At 36.6% G+C, this 21,174-nt stretch overlaps 1 protein-coding gene across 1 annotated transcript in view; it reads right to left on the reverse strand.

Annotated features, from left to right (window-relative positions):
* The window catches only part of LOC145983270 (uncharacterized), a 30,249-nt gene extending 9,855 nt beyond the window's left edge, over positions 1-20,394 (reverse strand). The window contains exon 1 of the mRNA XM_083116432.1: positions 18,795-20,394. Coding sequence (XP_082972558.1) covers positions 18,795-20,394 — 1,600 coding nt within the window. The remainder of the gene's footprint in view (positions 1-18,794) is intronic.
* Between the last annotated feature and the right edge of the window lie 780 nt (positions 20,395-21,174).

A 21,174-nucleotide genomic window follows, 5' to 3' on the forward strand; every position in this document is an offset into this window, starting at 1 on the left:
AATTGATATTAATCGTTTCGACGATCGTAAATTTGGTCTGTTCATTGAGGTGGACATTGAATTTCCAAATAATTTGCATGATACTTTTTCCGATTTACCTCCGGCTCCAGAAATTAAATGTCCACCTGATTCTAATCAAAGCAAGCTTATGTTATCTCTAGAGAGAAAAGAGAGATATGTCGTCCACTACAAGAATCTCCAGTTTGTGATTGGGAAGGGTGTTCAGGTAGTAAATGTGAGAAGAATTCTCAAGTTCAAACACTCTCCATGGTTAAAATCTGATATGAGACCTACACGAGACACAGAACAGCTGCCATTTCAGAATTAGATAAAGGTTTTTATAAATTAATGAATAATGCCGTTTATGGAAAAACTATGGAGAACGTCAGAAAGCATGTAGACATAAAATTGGTTTCAGATAACAATCAATGTATATAACTAGTATCTGATCCTAGATTCAAATCGCGAAAAAATTTACAACGAGAATTTAACACTTTTTAATCTAGATATAAAATTAAGAAAATTCAGAAAACCTATTTACGTTGGTGCAACAGTTCTCGACTTGTCAAAACTGTACATGTTCGAATTTCATTATAATATTATGAAACCCTTCTATAATGATAAGCTGTCAATTTTGTACATGGACACCGATAGTTTTATTTATGACATACAAACATCTAACCTCTACGAAGATCTTAAGCATCCTTCCATGCTTGGGTATTTCGACACTTCTTCCTATCCTCAACCCAACAGATTTGGAATTCCTTCCCACAACAAAAAGGTTCTCGGTAAGTTGAAAGATGAGTGTAACGGTGATATTATTGTTGAGTTCGCTGGTTTGCGTTCGAAGATATATACATTCAGAACAGAGAGCAGCATCACGAAGAAAGCAAAGTAGTATGATTTGACCTATTACTGGCTCGATAAATGATGAGCCCCCCTCAAGCAGATTTGGCTACACTTAAAACAAGCTCAACATGCCCATATGAGCTTTTTGCTCAAGTTTGGAACCCTGTCTAATCCAAGATTTTTGTAAAAATGCCCTCGGGAAGTTCCTGTGAAATGATGAGCCCCCTCAGATTGATTTGTCCACACTTACAAAAGGCACTTCTGTCAGATTGTTGTCCATAATCCTGTCAAAAATATGCCCCTCTTCATATTTTTTGATATCTTAAGTATAGTGACTGCTATAGTGCCCTAGCATGTATAGATTTCAAAATATTAACAATTCTGTTAATATTGTATTTTTCAGAAAATTCTATTTATAAAAATTAGGCATTTACAGCTTAAGTATTGCATATATCAGGAAAATTATAGAGACATAAAATGTAGAGAATCATGCCTAGAATATGCCTGCAAAATTTTCCAAAAGTCTCCAGTACTGATAGTTTTTGAAAAATCTCAAATTCAAAAAATTATCGATTTTTTAACAAAACTTCTAAACAGCCTCTAGATTTCAAATATGCAACCCCCATGCACCTATCTTGAAAAATAGGCAAGTTATTCAAGATCTAGAGAACGGCAAGAGATTTTTTAAAAATTATAGAGATCAAAAAGTTGCATCTTGCCATGCCCAGGCCAAAGCAACAAACCCCATGTCTCTAGGATTCATGGTTCCAGAGATAATCAAAATTTAAAAAAAATCGATTTTTAACAAAACTTCTAAACTTCAAATATGCAACCCCCATGCACCTATCTTGAAAAATAGGCAAGTTATTCAAGATCTAGAGAACAACAAGAGATTTTTGAAAAATTATAGAGATCAAAAAGTTGCATCTTGCCATGCCCAGGCCAAAGCAACAAACCCCATGTCTCTAGGATTCATGGTTCCAGAGATAATCAAAATTCAAAAAATTATCGATTTTTTCAAAATTTGAGTATGTTGCTCTGGGGAACATGCAGAGTCACCCCCAGGAATATAACTGGCCTAGGATCAAAACTAGTGAAAATTGCAAAAATAAAATAATCGATTTTTCAAAATTTCAGTATGTTGCTCTGGGGGCCATGCAGAGTCACCCCCATAAATATAACTGTCCTAGGATCAAAACTAGTGACAGAATGCAGAAACAAAAATTATAATAGGGCTTATATACAGCTACCAGCCACTATATTTTTATTTTGAACACAGCACTTAAAACTAAGCCAAGATGCACACCTACCCACCCCCACCCCCACCCACCCACATCCATACATATTTACTTCCCGGTACACTTCTATTGCATTATGTTGTATAATATTATGCAATAAATTATTAGACTTGTGTTGTTTTCTGATTAATTGGTTATGACATAATGTGATGATGTGGTGTTTTCTGATTGGTTTAAATAAGCAAGGTTTCTATTGGCTCTATAAATCTATATAAGCCAGAGCACAGTGCAGATTCCTCACCTTTGCTGGATCGGCAGAGGAAACCACATCGCGGGGGATAGAACCTGAACAGGCTCCACCAAAGTATAGGAGACTTAGAAGCATATAATTTGGCGGAAAACCCAAGTAAGGTCATAGAAACAATATACACTGATGAAATAAAAGCCAATTTTTGGCAGGGGGGCCAAAGTGGTTCCTAAATACAAAATAATTAATATCTCAAGAACTAATTGACATAGAGCTATTCAGTTTTTTGTCTGCACTGAACCCAACTGATATTTTTTATTAAGCATAGGATTTTGATTTGATTCCCAAGAAATTTTATATAATAAACCAACAACAAAAATACCAAAGCCAAAAATATTAACACACATACACACACATATACACACACACAAATCACACTGCTGAACCCAATTGATATTTTTTATTAAGCATAGAATTTTGATTTGAATCCCAAGAAATTGTATATAATAAACAACAACAAAAATGCCAAATCAAAAATATTGTAATCAATGCAAAAAAAATATAACCAGCCCCAATTGGGCCAGGCACCAAAAGAATTGTAATCCAGATAAAAGCAGAACTCCCACTAAAATATGCCCTAAATGCCATAGAAAATATAGCATGGAATATTTCACATATAAACATAAAGGTACTTGCTCTACACAGTCATCAACATTGCCCCCACAACCATCTACATCTGGTCTGAAAAGGAAGCATGAAGCACCTGTTAATGCTAGAGCAGCAAAGCAGCCACGCTATGCACTACCTATCCATAGCAGTTTTAATGGCCAATTAAGGGATCACCGGTTTGTATCAGAGCCAAGATGTGATATTAGGAATTTTTTGAACAGTATAAATTCTGATGTGCAGGCAATTCTAAATGCACAAAATGGCTCTTATAAGCTGTCCCTCAAATTGTTTACACAATATAAGAAGCCAAATGGCACAAAATTTACACAGCCCCACATAACAGAAACTGTACCTGTATATTCAAATGCAAATTCAGACAAAATAATAAGCAGTTTGATAGATCAATTGAATATTAAACACTCTGAATTTGCTGCAAAAGAGTCTGGATGGAGCCTATGCGGATCTCCACACAAGCTCTATGTTAATATTTCTGAATTCAGCCCATTACAAGGATCTACATATTTGCCATTACCTGCCAATATTAAAAACAAACAAGCCGTGGTTAATATAAAAAATAATGATGAGAAATGCTTTTTGTGGTGTATTTTAGCTGCTTTGTATCCAGTTTCAAGGAATCCTGATAGAATAACTTATTATAAACAACATGAAAATGATTTTGATGAAGCAATGGAGGGTTTAGAATATCCAATGTCTGTTCAGAATATTGATAAATTTGAAAAAAAGGCCAGGGATATTAATGGTAAACAATTATATATTAATGTATTTATTTGTTCTACTGGCCGTGGCAATTGCTTGATAGATCCTCTCAGAATCAGTACACTTGATGATGATTCTGCTGTTGCGATTGATCTGCTTTTAATTGAAGAGGATGGCACATATCATTACACTCTGATACATAATCTTGAAGCTTTAGTCAGAAAACAACTAGACAAATCCAATACAATATTCAAGTTGTGCAGAAGATGTTTAATTGTATTTGATGGTAGAAAAATGGTGAATGGTGTTTGTGAAAAGAATTCAGAAATTGCTAAAAACAAGTTAATTGAGCATCTGAAATACTGTGGGAATCATAAACCTGTTCATATGCTTATGCCTAACCCAAATGAAAATGCCAAATTCAAAAAATTTGAAGCCTTGTTGGAACACCTAGCATATATAGTCTGTGATTTTGAATCAAATCTCAAACCTCTTGCATTCTGTAGCCCAGATCCTGATGAACCTTCAATTACATCATACCAGCTACATGAACCTTCTAGTTTTTATTATGTGGTTGTACAGGATGGGGTTGTTAGTAAAGAAGATATATACATGGGAGCAGATGCCATCAAAAAATTTGCAGATAGAATAGAAAATGAGTGCCATAACATAGCATCTAATGTCTTATTAAAATCAAAACCCATGTTGCCTTTAACAGAGGAAAAGATTGAAGATTTCAACAATGCAGAAAAATGCCCGGTATGTGATTCTGAATTTTCAGATACAAATATCAAGGTGAAACACCATTCTCATACAGATGGTAAATTCAAAATGGCCCTGTGTAATAGCTGTAATATTAAGATCCAGAGACCAAAATTTGTCCCCATATTTTCCCATGGTGCATCCAATTATGATTTTCATCATTTGATCAGGTACGAGGGGTTTGACAAGCAGAATTTAAATATTTTAGCTGAAAATAATGAAAAATATATTGCCATTAGCAAAATAATTAAAGTTAATGGTGTTCCTATTCACTTAAGATTTCTTGATTCATACAGAATTCTGTCTGCTAGCCTGGCTACACTGGCCACTCAATTATCTGATGATCAATTCAAAATCACATGTGCTTTGTTTCCAAATCAGGACCTGAAATTAATTAGGCGGAAGGGTGTATATCCATATGATTATGTTACAGATTTTTCTAAATTTGATGAATGTTCTCTGCCACCACAACAAGAGTTTTACAGCAAAATCAGAGGATCTGGAATCACTGATGAAGATTATCACCATGCCCAATTGATGTGGAACAATTTAAAATGCCAGACATTTGGTGATTATCACAAGGCATATTTAAAACTTGATGTGACCCTCTTAGCTGATATACTGCAGGCATTCAGAAAATCTTCCATGCAAAATTATAAACTGGATCCAATGTATTTTTACAGTGCTCCGGGCCTAGCATGGTCTGCAATGTTTTTAAACACTAAAATGCAATTGGATCTGATCCAAGATCAAGATATGTATCTGTTTATGGAACAATGTATAAGAGGAGGCATGGTGCAATGTTCTCAGAGATATGCCAGAGCAAATAACAAATATATTCCTGATTATGATCCAGCACTGCCATCAAATTATATACTGTATGTAGATGCCAATAGCCTCTATGGTTATGCTATGATGAAAAAACTGCCATATGCAGGGCTTGAGTGGGTTGAAGATTTCAATATTGAAGATCTTAAGGATTTTGATGACAGTAACTATGGCCTGTTCTTAGAGGTTGATCTGACAATTCCTGATGATTTACACAAAACATTTTCTGATCTGCCTTCAATTCCCGAGGTTAAGTGTTCACCTGGCTCTAAACAGAAGAAATTGATGATGACTCTAGAGCCGAAACAGGATTATGTCATATATTACAAAAACCTCCAGTTCCTGATGAAACATGGTGTTCAAGTGACCAAAGTTGGAAAAGTTTTGAGGTTCAGGCACTCAAGATGGTTGAAACCATATATTGATACAAACACAGAGCTTCGAACATCTGCAATGAGCCAATTTGATAAGACCTTGTTTAAATTGATGGTCAATTCAGTGTATGGCAAAACAATTGAAAATGTCAGAAAACATATTGATGTTAAAATAATTACTGACCCCAGCCGGAGCAAAAAATTGATTGCAAAGCCCAACTTCAATTACAGAAGAATTTATGATGAAAATATGGCACATTTCAACATGAAAAAAACAAAGATTATGTTTGATAAGCCTATTTATGTAGGGGCTGTGATATTGGAATTGGCCAAATTACACATGTTAAAATTGTATTATGATGTGTTGAAGCCTTTTTATAAGGATCGTGTAAAACTGATGTACATGGACACAGATAGTTTTGTTCTTGATATTCAAACAGAAGATGTTTATCAAGATATAGCACAGCCTGAATTGTTTATATATTTTGATACCACTGAACATTCAAAAATTAAACACCACAACAAAAAGGTGCCTGGCAAGTTAAAAGATGAGACACTTGGTGATGTTATTGTGGCATTTGCTGGGTTAAGGGCCAAGATGTATAGTTTTGAAACATGTAGTGGCGCTGTTGCCAAAAAGGCCAAGGGCATTGGCAGAGTGACTGTAGACAAAGAGCTTGAATTTGAAGATTACAAAAATTGCCTCAAATCATGTAGCACAATCAGAACATCAGAATCCAGAATTCAGAGTGTGGATCACTTGTTGACTACAAATATTGTAAGAAAAGTCGCTCTGGACCCACATGATGATAAGAGATGCATTTTATCATGTGGCATACATACTTTACCATGGGGTCATTGTGATTTGAAAAGTGGCAAACAATGCCCAATTACAGAGCATGATTTGAAATAAATAAACATGCCTATGAACTTATTTGGGTTCAAAAAACAGGCTATTATGGACCTGCCAACACCACAACCCTCTTCTGATATAATATCTAAACTAAGTGCTTTGTTAATTATTCATCTGAACAGCATATTTACAGATGTTGATGATGAAACAGATAAAACATTGTACATATTTAACAATAATTTAAATCATTACCAATTACCTGTAGGTGGTCAATTGCAATTTATTACAACCCCTGAGGGTAATGTCAAGATTTCAGTAGGGAGAAATATTTATAGAATTAAGCACTCAAACATGATTTCTGGCACTGTATATACTGTTTCTGCTGCTGACTGCTTATATATTGAGGTCCCTGGGTCATATGACAAGCTTATACCTTTTTTTATAGAATTAAGAATCAGATATTCAATAATAAATAACCACTAAAACAAAAATGCCTAATGATATATTTGGCCATACAAGACATGAAGATCACAGTGATGAGATTCTAATGCTTGATGTCAGAGTTAAGAAATTAAGAAGTGATTTACAAGCTTTACAAACCACACTCAATGCCAGTCTTCAACTAGAAATTACAAATTTACAATCACAATGCATGGACCCTCTTCTTAAAATTGATTCTGAACTCAAATTATTGCTTCAGAAATATACTGATCTGGCAACATTGGATAAAATCAAAGTTTAGAAGAAGCTGTAGCAGCTCTTCAAGCCAAATTTAAGAGCCAGGCCACCAACTCTGAGCAATTGAAACAGCAATTGGAAGAGCAGATAAATAATGTCCAGACACAGCTCCAAACAATTGTCAAAAGCATAAAATCACAAGAAGATTTTGATCTAGTGATTTCCACTCTAAAAGAACAGATTCAATCACTCCAAATACCTAATCTGGACCCTCTGAACAATGCCATAGCCGAGGTTAAAGAAAAAATTGAGACACTTGAAAATTTTATGAACAACTTGCCATCTTCTGAAGCTTTGAGTGCAATAACTCGGAGTGTTGCCAACATTAAGCTGCAACTTGAAACATATGAAGATTTTGGAAAAATTCCAAGTAACATAACCCATCTTGGGGGTACAATAGCAGCAGTGCAAAGTGATTTGACAAATGTACAAGAATCTCTAGAATCCCGCCTGCCCGGTATTGTAGACACACTTGTCAATGTCCAGCAACAGATCACAAAGCTTGAAAACCTCAACACTGAATCTGAGCTATCTCATTTTCATCACTTGATCGATGATATCCAAACAAAACTTGAAATTTTACAACAATCAACACCCACTCAGGCAGATATAGCCCTGCTTCAAGATGCTATGCGTGGTGTGGTTGATGCTTCTGAATTAAATGATGTGAAATTGGCACTTGAATCTTTGCAAAATACTGTAACAAATCTGCCTACATCACAGGAACTTAAAAATATTAAGAGAGCTGTGAATCGCATATTGAAATCAGAAGATATCAAGAATATCCAGGCAGAGATCAAACAACTTACTCAGACAGTGGCCACTCTACCAACTAATCAACATATTAATGAACTGCATGCCCTGTTTGAGGATATCAGAAGACACGTCCATTATCTTACTGCTCAAAATTCAAAATTGGCAGTTATTGAAAATTTGCAACAAATTGTAGCTAATATCAAGCAACAGCTAGGGACCATGGAATCCAATCAAGCAAATGCTCTGTCTGTTTTTGCCACCCAGCTTCAAGAGATTGTGCAACAATACAAGAAACTTGTTGTGGACATAAAAATCAAGCCAGGCCATGATGATGTTGTTAGGACCATCAATGAGCACCTTGAATCTGTAACAAGCAGATTGCTTACAGCAGAAAAAGAAATAACCGGCATAATTGAGAATCCAAAACATACAGTAATTCTTGAATTGTACAGCATCCCCAACAAAGAATATGATTCACCATTTACACCAGGTGGCAAAATATATATGCTGTCCCCTGCACAATTTTATTACCAGTTTTTTGTTGGGGGCACACTGAGACCAATCAAGATCAAATATTGGCTTCAACCACAGGCACATCACTACCCCACCTTATCAATAACAAATGCTGATAACAAAGCAGAAATCACCAGTGTAGAGTTAGAGGATTTTACAGATCCCAATACATTAGAAACATCTTATGTTGAAGATGATGGATCTCTGGAATTTAATATACAAATAGGAGACAAATTATATTTAGAAAATCCTGTAGTATCAGCTGCTGAACACCCCATAGTTGCAATATTCTTGTTTTCATATTATGTCTAGACAAATTATTGTTGATGAATTACACAGACAAGCCAGACATAATTATAAGAGACTGCCAGTAGTCACAAAAGGCATAGATGATTTATGGCAGAGCGACTTGATTGAGATGGCAAGTGGACAGCTGAAAAACTTAGACAAAATCAACAAGGGCTACAAGTATCTACTTACTGTAATAGACACATTTTCAAAATTTGCCTGGGCTGTGCCACTCAAATCCAAGACTGGAAAATGTGTTACAGAAGTCTTCAGGACAATCATCAATCAGAGTGGATGATCACCGCGCTATTTGCAAACAGATAATGGCAAAGCATTTTATAATTCTGTGTTCCAACAATTTATTAAAAGCCAGTCAATACAACATTATTCGAGTTACAGTGATGTCAAGGCCTCAATTGTAGAGAGATTCAACAAAACTCTAAAAAATCTTATGTATAAACAATTTACACTTCAAGGTAATTATAAATGGCTTAATATTCTTCCAGAACTTCTACATAAATATAACAACTCGGTCCATTCCACAATCAACATGAAACCCTTTGAAGTAACTTCATCTGATGAGCAAAGATTGATCAGGACTGTTTATTATCCTAGATACCAGCCAACAACAAGAAAAGCCAAATACAAGGTGGGTGATCAAGTAAGAATCAGCAAATATAAGCACTTATTCAAAAGAGGCTTTACAAGAAACTGGAGCACTGAATTATTTACAGTGGTTCAAGTTAAACCTGGGACCCTTAACACATATATAATAAAAGATCACCGAGGAGAAATTCTCAAAGGCAGATTCTATGAAGAAGAACTCAACAAAACTAAACAGCCTGACACATATCTCATAGAAAAAATCATCCGCAGAAAAGGCAACAAGTTATTTGTCAAATGGCTAGGACTTCCAGAACACAGCTGGATCGATGCAGACAAAGTGATAATATGAGCACCTGGGATGTTATAAAAAGGCTGCCAGAACCTGAACAGCAGATTAAGAGAAATGGCAAGTTGCTGCCTGAAAATATTAGATGTCGTATTGTTGGGCCATCGGCTTGTGGTAAAACTACACTAATGATTGATAATTTTTTATTGGCACCCAACTGGTTAGACTGGAAAAACAGGCACTTGTATGTCTTCTCTAAGAGCTTGGAACAATTAAAATATCAGCAGCTGATGAAGCTATATGATGGATTGGATATAGCCACTTTTGAACCAGATGTTAAGCCACTCCATGAATGTCTCGATAATTCTGTTGTTGTGTTTGATGACATTATACTGGATAATCAAAACAAGGTTAGAAATTTCTTTACACAGGGCCGACACAAAAACATTGATTGCTTCTACCTGGCACAGACTTTTTCTAAAATACCGAAGCAACTGATCCGAGACAACAGCAATTTTATATGTGTGTTTCATCAAGATCATACCAACCTCAAACACATACATGATGAATATGTAGTTGGGGACTTGAGCTACAATGATTTTTCCAAGTTTTGCAGTAGGTGCTGGAACCAGGACAGTTATGGGTTTGTCACAATTGATATGACAAGAAAACCCAATAGTGGTAAATACAGAAATAAAATCAACAATTTTCTAGACATTGAAACATATATAAATAACCATGAAAAGGCCAATCATTGATGATCTTAAATTAAGAGATTATCTTGTAAAAAGATTTAAGGGATGGAAATCACAGAACCGAGGAATTTATGAACAACACAAACAAACAGAACAACCTATTATTGATGCTATTAGTGAATTAGGTAAAAATATCAAAACTGTTACAGAGCAAAATCAAAATTTGATCACAGAGCTTGTACCTGTAGCTGCAAAGAACGTATTAGATTATCCAATCACCCCACTTTCCAGTATTCATACACCTAGTCCTGTTGCTCCTCGAAGAATTGAAGCTACTCTGGATCCTATTGAATTGGGTCTTCTTGCTCAAAAATATTTAAGCACACCTAAAGACAACAAAGATGAGGTCTTTGGCTTATATGCCGACACAGAGCGTGATGGTAGTATCATACATAGAATTGGCAATTTCAGAGTAACATTTATGGGAGATGATCTAATTGTATATATTGAGAATCTCATCTTGGAGAAAAAGGTGGTTTTGTTAAATATCCCGGCACACCTGGATTGTGGGTACTGATGACTAGGAAAAGGCCTGGCAGCTATACAGATCAAGATTATGAGCATTACAAAGAAATATTAATAAAATCAGATGCTCTATACCAGAACAATGATCCCACACAAAAAAGAGTCAAGTCTAGCAGTGGAGCAAAATATAACAACTTAATCAAGCCCATATGGTCACAGATCAAGACTGGCAGTGGAATCAAACAATACAACACCCTGCCTAAAGAATTTGTGTGGGTTGATGATGTCAGGAAACTTGTAGATAGGTTATTGGTGATAGCTGGGGAGGAAAATGCTGGGAACCACAATTTTTACAATGAAAAGGTTGGAATTATGGACATGATAAGCACCAAATTATCTAATTTTATAGTGAATGACACTAAGGGGATTGGATATCTTATAAAAATTATTAATACTCTACCACCTAAATTTTGGAATATTTCTGAGGGCCGGGGTTGATTAATGACATTATAAACAAGCTGCCATTTGAACTACACATTCCAGGCTATCAGTATTGTGGTCCCGGTACAAAATTGGACCATAGATTAAACAGAGGTGATCCTGGTGTTAATCCCCTAGATGCTGCTTGTAGAGACCATGACATAGCATACAACACACATTCTGATCTTGACAAGAGACATGTTGCAGACAAGAAATTAGAAGAGGCTGCATTTGGTAGATTTGTAAGCAAAGATGCTTCTTTGAGTGAAAAAATAGCAGCATTGGGAACCACCATAGCTATGAACACCAAACAAAAACTGGGGTGGGGGCTGTGAATATGTATATAATAAACCTACAATGAAGGCCAAGGGTGTTATGTATCAAATACCTTATGCAGGTCTTAAATCTCTTAAAACTATTGATAGCCTTTTAACCAAAAAGCAGCGGAAGAAAAAAATTCTTGTCTTGCAAAGGGCATGGTATGAAATTGTTGCTTAGTACCCCCCAATTAAAAAAATTACAGCAATCTAGAAAAAAATCACATGTGGGGGGTTTCATATTTACTATCCCGGCCATCTTAGCAGCACTTGGGGCTGTTGGGAGCTTGGCTGGGGGATCAGCTGCCATAGCAAAAACAGTAATAGATGCCAAGAAAAATAAGGCAGAATTAGATGAATTGAAGCGCCATAACCTGGCCATGGAGAAACAAGGCAAAGGTGTTAAGAGAGCCATGAATAAGTTTAAAAAAAACAAGAGCCGCTTACAAACCAAGATATTGAAGCTTTAATCAAGCCACTGGGCATAAAAATTTTAGAGGTGTGTACATGTCTGATTCTTTACCAGAGCAACCACTCAACAAAGAGTGTGGCATTGTTAATTTGGATAAGTACAAAAATCAGGGCACTCACTGGATTTGTTATCTTAAATATTTAAAAAATGAGGCATTTGTGTTTGATTCATTTGGAGGTGTTCCACCTGAAAATTTAGTAAAATATCTAAAATCAGCTAATCTTTATTACAATAATGCCCGTGTTCAAAACTTCAAAGATGTTAATTGTGGACATTTGTGTTTATCTGTTCTTAGATATATGTCTCAAATAAATAAACCATCAATTGAAGATTTTCAAAAAGCCTTGTTGTATTTAAAACATCATGGGGGTATTCCATCTCACCAGCCAAAATTCAATATTGAAACTCAAATTACATGATGATATAGTGTATCCCAAAACAATAGCTCTCAGAGCATTTTATGGCATGTACTTGGTCCCTAATATTACACACCACAACAACAAAATAGCAGTAGGGGATCAAAAAATTGTAATCACTCCAGGGCAATATAATCTGTCCACTTTAAATGCTCAATTACCCAGAGGTATAGTATTAACTCAAAATTCTGTCACTCACAGAGTAGAGATTGTATCTGCTACAGAAACAGTGGATCTGGGTACTATAGGAGAGCTGTTAGGATTTGAGAACAACACAAAACTTGAACCAGCCATCAAACACACTGCTATTAATATACCTAAATTCTTAGCCATAGAGACTCTGAATATTCACTGTAATGTGGCTGAGGGTATGATCACAAAATCAAATGGCATAGGCACTCACAAACAAACTGGCATCATTGCAACATTCAAACCTAATTCTGAATTTATGGAGCCAATCATCTACACTCCATCCCCAACATTATATTTTCCTGTGTGCCATAATAGAATAGATAATATTGAATTGATGGTCACTAATGAAAAAGAAGAATTAGTTAATTTTGCTGGAGCCACAACAACTGCAATCATAGAGATTAATATTTAAATAAAAATACATACAAAAGAAAAATGGAAAATATTGAGAGTTATGAGCTACAATCATTCCCCCCAAACAGGAGGACATTTGCAAATTTAAATCAACCCAACACAGAGATTGAGGTTGATCTTGATGTAGGTAATGGCTTTATACACCCCCACAGAGCAGATCTATACATCAAATTTGATGTTGTAAAGCTCGATGGAACAGATTATCCGGCAAATTCAAATATAAGATTGGTAGACAATTTTGTGCCGCATCTGTTCTCTGAAATTGAGATCAGAAAGCATGGTGTTGTTATATCCCGGCATTACCTCCACAGCTTTGGCCACACTAAAATTATCCAAACCGAGGCTTCTTACTACAAAATAGGTGGATTTGAGGCTGGTGATAAAATTATATCTAAGAGCCACACAGTGCTGTTTCCGATGCGCCTGTTGCCAGGATTCTTCTCAGATTACAAAGATATTATGTGGAAGGGTGGTTTAAGAATCACATTTAGAAGAGCTGCCAATGATAATAATGCTTTGATGAGGTACAGTTCATTAAACTCTACAGGGGAAGCTCTGCCCAATACCCTACCTGATGAAGGCAAATGCATTATTCAGACTATGGAGCTAAGAATCCCGGTTGTTGAATATGAAGCCAGTTATGCTCTTAAATACAAAGCAGATATAATAAAAAATCCACAGTTTCCTTTACAATTTTATACATATCAATGTGTACAGAAGCCTGCCGCTGGTACTTATTATGAGTTTGATGCTACAAATTCATTCTCCAGTATACAATAAGACATGCCGGATTTTGTGGTGGTATTGTTTCAGACTGGAAGACACAATAATCAGGAAAAAAATTCAAGTAGATTTGATAACTGCAACATCAAGAACATATATCTTAAAAATGGCAGAAATGAGGTATTCCCTAGAGAAAATTATAATTTATACATGTCCAAGGATGATTTTCTTAAATTATATGAAGCATTTACAGCATACAAAAGGGTCACTACTGGCAATACTGACATGTATTACACACCAGATGAATTCAAAGCACAGAGACCCATGTTTGTCATCAACACTTCAAAAGGGAATCAAGTTGTGGTTAATGACAGGACAAACATTAAAATTATCTGTGAATTCCACGATACACTCCCTGATGACACTATATGTAGTGTTATTCTTATAGGGGAAAAATCATATATTTATGATGTAAGAAATGAGAGAGTCACAGAGCAATTCTAGAAGATTTCTGCATATTAGATTGTCTTAGTACTAGATATATGAGTTGAGGCTGGTGTCCAATTGAACTTAAACCAGAAGTAAATATGTGTGGGTGTGTGTGTGTGTGTGTGTGTGTGTGTATCTTGGCTTAGTTTTAGGCGTGGGCAAAAAAAATATCAAGAGGGGCATATTTTTGACAGGATTATGGACAAGAATCTGACAGAAGTGCCTTTTGTAAGTGTGGACAAATCAATCTGAGGGGGCTCATCATTTCACAGGAACTTCCCGAGGGCATTTTTACAAAAATCTTGGATTAGACAGGGTTCCACACTTGAGCAAAAAGCTCATATGGGCATGTTGAGCTTGTTTTACGTGTAGCCAAATCTGCTTGAGGGGGGCTCATCATTTATCGAGCCAGTAATAGGTCAAATCATACTACTAAGCAGAAAGAACGTGCAAAGATACTGTGGAAAACAAACTAACATTCCAGGATTATGTTTGTTGTCTTTCTTCACAGTCGAGGATACTTCGAGAGGATAATAGAATACAAAGCTCAAACCATGAAATTAAAAAGAATTAATAAAAAAAGTAGCCCTCGATCCACACGACGACAAGAGGTGTATTCTCAAGTGTGGAATCCATACTTTGCCTTGGGGGCACTTTAGTTTAGAAGTTAATAATAATTGCAGTCAGCACATGTGAAAAAAAATAAACCTAACATAAACTAAAATTTTGAAAATAACAAAAAAAAATCTACATGTAGTCTATTTTTTTATATGTTATTCTCTACTATACTATTAACATTTTTCTATCACTCTTTCATTTTTAACATCATAAATATATGATTTCTCCACAATTAAAATTGCACTGCATGTAGTATTTTCCGGAAGAGTTTCATGAAATTCACATATCAATTTTATATTAGTTCGATCATTTATAACTACTAATTTTCTTCTTGCGCATTGATTAAAAACATTGGTCTGTGAATTATGAGCTCATCTGGATTATAATATATGTCTATGTTACCTTCAGTTACTCTTTTAAATGCACTATAAGCTTCATATAATTTTAAATAATCTTGTTCTGTAATGTTTAAATTGTAATTTTCACGAGGAAATACTTCATTTCTGCCATTCTATAGATACACATTTTTAACTGTACAATTATCAAACTGGCTGCTATCTTTTTCATGATTGTCATCTCTCCCTGTCTGAAACAGCACAGCTACAAACTCTGGCATGTCATATTGCAAAGATTGGAACTGATTAGTCACATCAAATTCAAACAATTTACCCTCCACAGACTTCTGAATGCATTGATAAGTATAAAACTGAATCGGAATTTGAGGATTTTTTCAAAATGTTGGCTTTCTATTTGAAAGCATAATTCGATTCATATTCAACTATAGGCATTCGCAACTTCATAGACTGGATCACACATTTCGCAGCTTCGGGTAAACTAGACTCATTAGCTGTTCCATCTGCATTTAAAGTTTTGTATCTCATGATGGCATTATGATCATTGGGTGCTCTGCGAAATATGACACTCAAACCACCTTTCCACATAATTTCTTTATAATCAGAGAAAAATCCAAATAGCAATATCATAGGGAACAGTACTGTGTGACTTGTTGCTTGAATTTTTGTTCCAGCTTCGAACCCCCCAATTTTATAATATGCACTCTCTGATTTGGACAGTTTCAATGTCCCCACTGTAGTGGATGTAATTCCAGGGCAATCAATCCTGTCAATCACTGTACCATGCTTTCTGACTTCAATTTGAGAAAATAAGAATGGAACAAAATTATCTATAAGTTTTCTATTAGCCCCAGGGAGGGGATATTCTTCACCATTACTTTGTTTTACAATATCAAATTTTATATACAGATCAGATCTATGTGGATGAATGAAACCGTCCCCTACCGTGATGTCATACTGTATCTCTTTGTTGGGCTGATTCAAATTTGCAAATGTCCTCCTGTTTGGAGGGAAGGACTGTAATTCACAACTCTCAATATTTTCCATCTTGGTATTTATTTATATATTTTAAATATTAATTTCTATTATCGCAGTGCTATTAGCACCGGCAAAATCGATGACCTCATTTTTCTCATTTGTAATAGTTATTTCTATGTAATTAACTTTATCAATAGAAACAGGGAAATAGACTGGTGGGATTGGGGAATAGAAAATAGGTTCCATAAATTCCGAATTCGGTTTAAATGTTGCAATGATACCTGTCTCCTTGTGACTGCCAATCGAATTTTCTTCTGCTTTGATAATCATACCTTTGGCAATATTACAGTGAATCTTCAATGTCTCAATAGCTAAGAATTTTGGTATAAATTTACCTATGTGCCTAATACCTGGTTCTAATTTGCTATTGTTCTCAAATCCTAAAAGTTCTCCAATGGTAGATAAGTCCACTGTTTCATTGGTAGTTACAATCTCTACTCTGTGTGTTACAGAATTTTGAGAAAGCAAGACAGTGGTTGGAAGTTCAAATTGTAAAGTAGATAAGTTATACTGTCCAGGAGGAATAATTATTTTTTCATTACCTACTAATATAGTATTGTTGTAGGTAGTTACATTCGGAATCAGATACATACTGTAGAATGCTCTTAGAGCTATGGATTTTGGATAGATAATATCATCGTGAAGATGTAGTTTCAAAACCGAAGTCTCGCTGGAGAGATGAAAAATTCCCATATTTAATATATAATACAGCTTTTTGAAAATCTTTTAATTTGATGTTTGGTATTTTATTTAAAATTCTGAGCATCGTAATGCAAACATGGCCACATATAATTTGATCGAAATCTTGAATACGATCGTCGTTGTAATAAATTTTAACATGTTTCAAGTATCTAATTAATTCTGTAGGGGGTACCCCTCCGAAAGAATCGAAAATGAAAGCATTGTTAATTTATTTATAATAGCATATCCAGTGAGTACCAACGTTTTTGGACTTGTCCAAATTCAGCACGCCACATTCTCGAGAGTGAGGACTACCTTTAGGGAGAGAATGAGACATAAAAAAAACCCTGAAGTGTTTAATTATCAATATTTTAATTGACTTTGACTTAATTCCTGTTGTTCCCTGTGGAACATAGGGCACCAACAAAGCATCTCCACCTGGTCCTACTGACGGCAATTCTCTTCACTGCATTCCAGCTCTTTCCTTCCTCCAAGGCCTCAGCGTGAACAGATCTTCGCCACGTCTGTCTAGGCCTCCCTCTTTTCCTTCTTCCCTGCGGGTTCCAGTCTAGTGCCTCTCTCTCGACAGCCTCATTTTCCTTCCTCAACGTATGCCCTATCCAATTCCATTTTCGCTGCTTTATTTGTATCGACACATTGGTTTCTCCAGATTTTCTCCAAAGTTCTTGGTTTTGAATCACTTCTGGCCAAAAGATATTCAAAATTTTTCTCAGGCAGCGATTGATGAAGGTCTGTAATTTAGAGGTAATCGTTTTTGTTACTTTCCATGTCTCAGACCCATACAACAGTACAGACTTAACATTACTTCGAAAAATACGAAGTTTGGTCTTCATAGATATCTTCTTGTTTTTCCATACTGGATAGACCTTCACAAAAGTGCCATTTGCTTTTTGGATTCGTTGAGAAACATCCTGTGCAGCCCCTCCGTCTTTTGCCACCACACTACCCAGGTAAGTAAAGCTATCCACATTTTCAATAATCTCTTCACCAATATTAAACGGGTCTGTTTTTGTGGAGTTAATCCTCAGTGCCTTGGTCTTCTTGGAGTTAATCACAAATCCTACTTTTTTTGCACTTTCTATCAGATCTGCTAGTTTTGTTTGCATATCACCATGTGCTTCAGATAAGAAGCACAAATCGTGTGCAAAATCAAGGTTATTCAATCCCCATTGGATACCACGTCTTTTCCCTCCTATTACATTTCGCATCACTGCATCGATCACGATCAGGAACATTGTAGGTGATAATATACAACCTTGCCTCACTCCAGACTGCACATCTATTGGTTCAGATACACGGCCTTCATGTATAACTCTACATGTATAATCACGATAAGTTTCTCGGATAAGATCAAGAATTTTTGTTGGCACTCCATATCGTTTCACTTCCTTCCACATTGCATTTTTGTTGACCGAGTCAAATGCTTTCTCGAAGTCAACGAAAACTGTATAGAGACGAGATGACCATTCTATACATTGTTCCAAAATTATCCGCAAGGTGTTAATTTGATCAATACAGGAGCGATTTGGTCGAAACCCTGCCTGTTCTCTTCTGAGTCTCAAGTTAACATGCTCCTTAATTCTGTTTAGGATAACTCTAGTGAAGATCTTACTCGGAATGGAGAGAAGTGCTATACCTCTCCAGTTGTCGCACTTTGATGTATCCCCTTTTTTCGGTAGCTTCACCAACAGGCCACTCCTCCAGTCCTTAGGCATCACTCCCTCTATCCATATCTTCTCAAATAAGGGCTGCAACATATTTGCTGTGGTGTTTATATCACTTTTCAGCACTTCCGGTGGTATGTTGTCGACACCAGCTGCTTTACAATTACGTACCTCTCTCAGAGCCTGTTTAATCTCTCCTACTGTTGGAACATCCGTTCTAATTCTTACACTGGGGCCAACATCACCATCATTATCATCTTCCTCTTCCCCCTGGTCTATCTGAGCATCCACAGAGCGATTAAGGGTTGCAGAGAAGTGCTCCTTCCAACGTTTCAGTTGGTCCTCAATATTCGTAAGGAGGGTACCATCCTTACTTCTCACTGGTCGATTTCTCTGCATCTGTTTCCTTGACAGAACTTTTGTGATGTTGTATAGTTCTTTAAGATTCCTCTTTTTTGCTGCTACCTCCGCCTGCTGAGACAGATTGTCTACCCAATTTCTTTGATCCCTACGAACACTACTCTTTACTTCTCGATCCTTCTCTGTATACTTTGTTTGCAATTCTGCCTTCCTTGCCCTTGTCCTGCTTGAGTTCATTGCCTCCTTAATTACTTTTCGCTCATTAATCCTTTCCCAGGTCTGCAGAGACATCCAATCTTTTTTCCTCCTATCCTTGAAGCCCAGAACCTTTTCACTTACTTCTGCGAAAGCAGATCGAATTTTTGTCCATTCTCTTTCAATTGTTTCATTCTGCTCACTTTCATCGGTCAATACTTGGAACCGATTTCTCAGTTCAATCCTGAAGGTTTCCTGGAGATTCTTATCCTTCAACTTACTAACATCATACCGCTTCCTTGTCTGTTCCATTCTCTTCTTCTGAGCTTGAATTTTCATTTTAAAGTTAGCCACTACCAAATGATGATCACTCCCAATGTCTGCACCTCTCTTGTTTCTTACATCCTGTAGCGAACGTCGCCACCTCCGTCCAATTGCCACGTGGTCTATCTGGTTTTCTGTTCTATGGTCTGGTGATACCCACGTTACCTTATGGCATTTCTTGTGAGGAAATATAGTACCACCAATAACTAATTCATGGCTAGCACAAAAGTTCACAAAAAGTTGTCCATTCTCATTTCGCTCTCCTAAACCATGTTTACCCATGACATGCTCAAGGCCTTCGTTGTCATGCCCAAGCTTTGCGTTTAAATCTCCTCCAATTATTATGATATCCTTCCTTTTTTGCTTCTTTATTGTTTCATTGAGCTGTCTATAAAACTCTTGTTTATCTTCAGGCTCTGCTACTTCTGTGGGTGCATAACACTGGATCATAACGATGTTTCTGATATTGGTTTTGAAATGTGCCACAATTATCCTCGCAGACACTGGATACCATTGAATAAGGCTCCTTTTTGCTTCCTTGTCCATCAATATACCCACATCATCACGGCTCACACCTTCACCCTCAGGTCTTCCAGAATATATGAATGTAACTCCTTCATGGGTATTTACCTCTTCAAACTCTGGCCATCTGACTTCACTTATACCTAGGATGCTCAGACAATAGCTCTTCATGCAGGCCACTGCCTGCCGTAGTTTTCCACTCTCCCGCAGGGTTCTTACATTCCATATTCCAATTCTCGTTGTCCTTTTCAGTCCAAATGTCGTCGTCTTAGAATCAGTTCGGCTTCCTCTTGTTGATGTTTCTTTAATAGTGTGATTTAAAGAGTGCGGGTTATTGGCCCACAGCACCCGATCTTGGTGATGGGGCTGCCACCAGAGCCTCCAAGCAGGCTAATTTTCTGTCGGGGTATTTTCCCCTAGTCTTTTAGGATCCCTCCTCCACAAGACAGTCGCCTTTTCTCATATTTATACTCAATGAGAATGAGTGCCTCTTCCGCCAGCTATGCCGTTCCAAAGGTCTCCTTCTCCGCCATAGTTGCCGTTGAGGTCTTCACCGTAACCCTGGCAAGGGGCCCTTACAAGGTACTACCAGCCGGTGCCAGCTGGCCCAAGGTTTTTTAAAAGGAGGTGTTACTCCTCCTGATTCCTGGTTCTTTCGCCTCCTTCGCCGTTGAGATGGCCATCCATCTTCTTCCGCCATTGGAGTCGTTGACCAGTAGGTTGCTTCTTAGTCTGACTCTTTACCACTAGCCTGCCCAGCATGGGAGACCCTACCAGTAGCTATGCTACCGCTGATATAGCCTAGTAGATCATCAGAGTACGCAAGCCCCACCACCAACTACAAGGTCATGCAACCACTAGATGGGGAATATTTTAATTAAATATTCAATATCTTGGTTGGTAAGAGCTTCTTCTTCTTTTTTTTAATTTTCTGAGTGCTCTAGACTTCAC

Source organism: Lepisma saccharinum, chromosome 2, assembly GCF_977018435.1.
Source record: "Lepisma saccharinum chromosome 2, izLepSacc3.1, whole genome shotgun sequence".
In the NCBI taxonomy this organism is placed as follows: Eukaryota; Metazoa; Arthropoda; class Insecta; order Zygentoma; family Lepismatidae; genus Lepisma; species Lepisma saccharinum.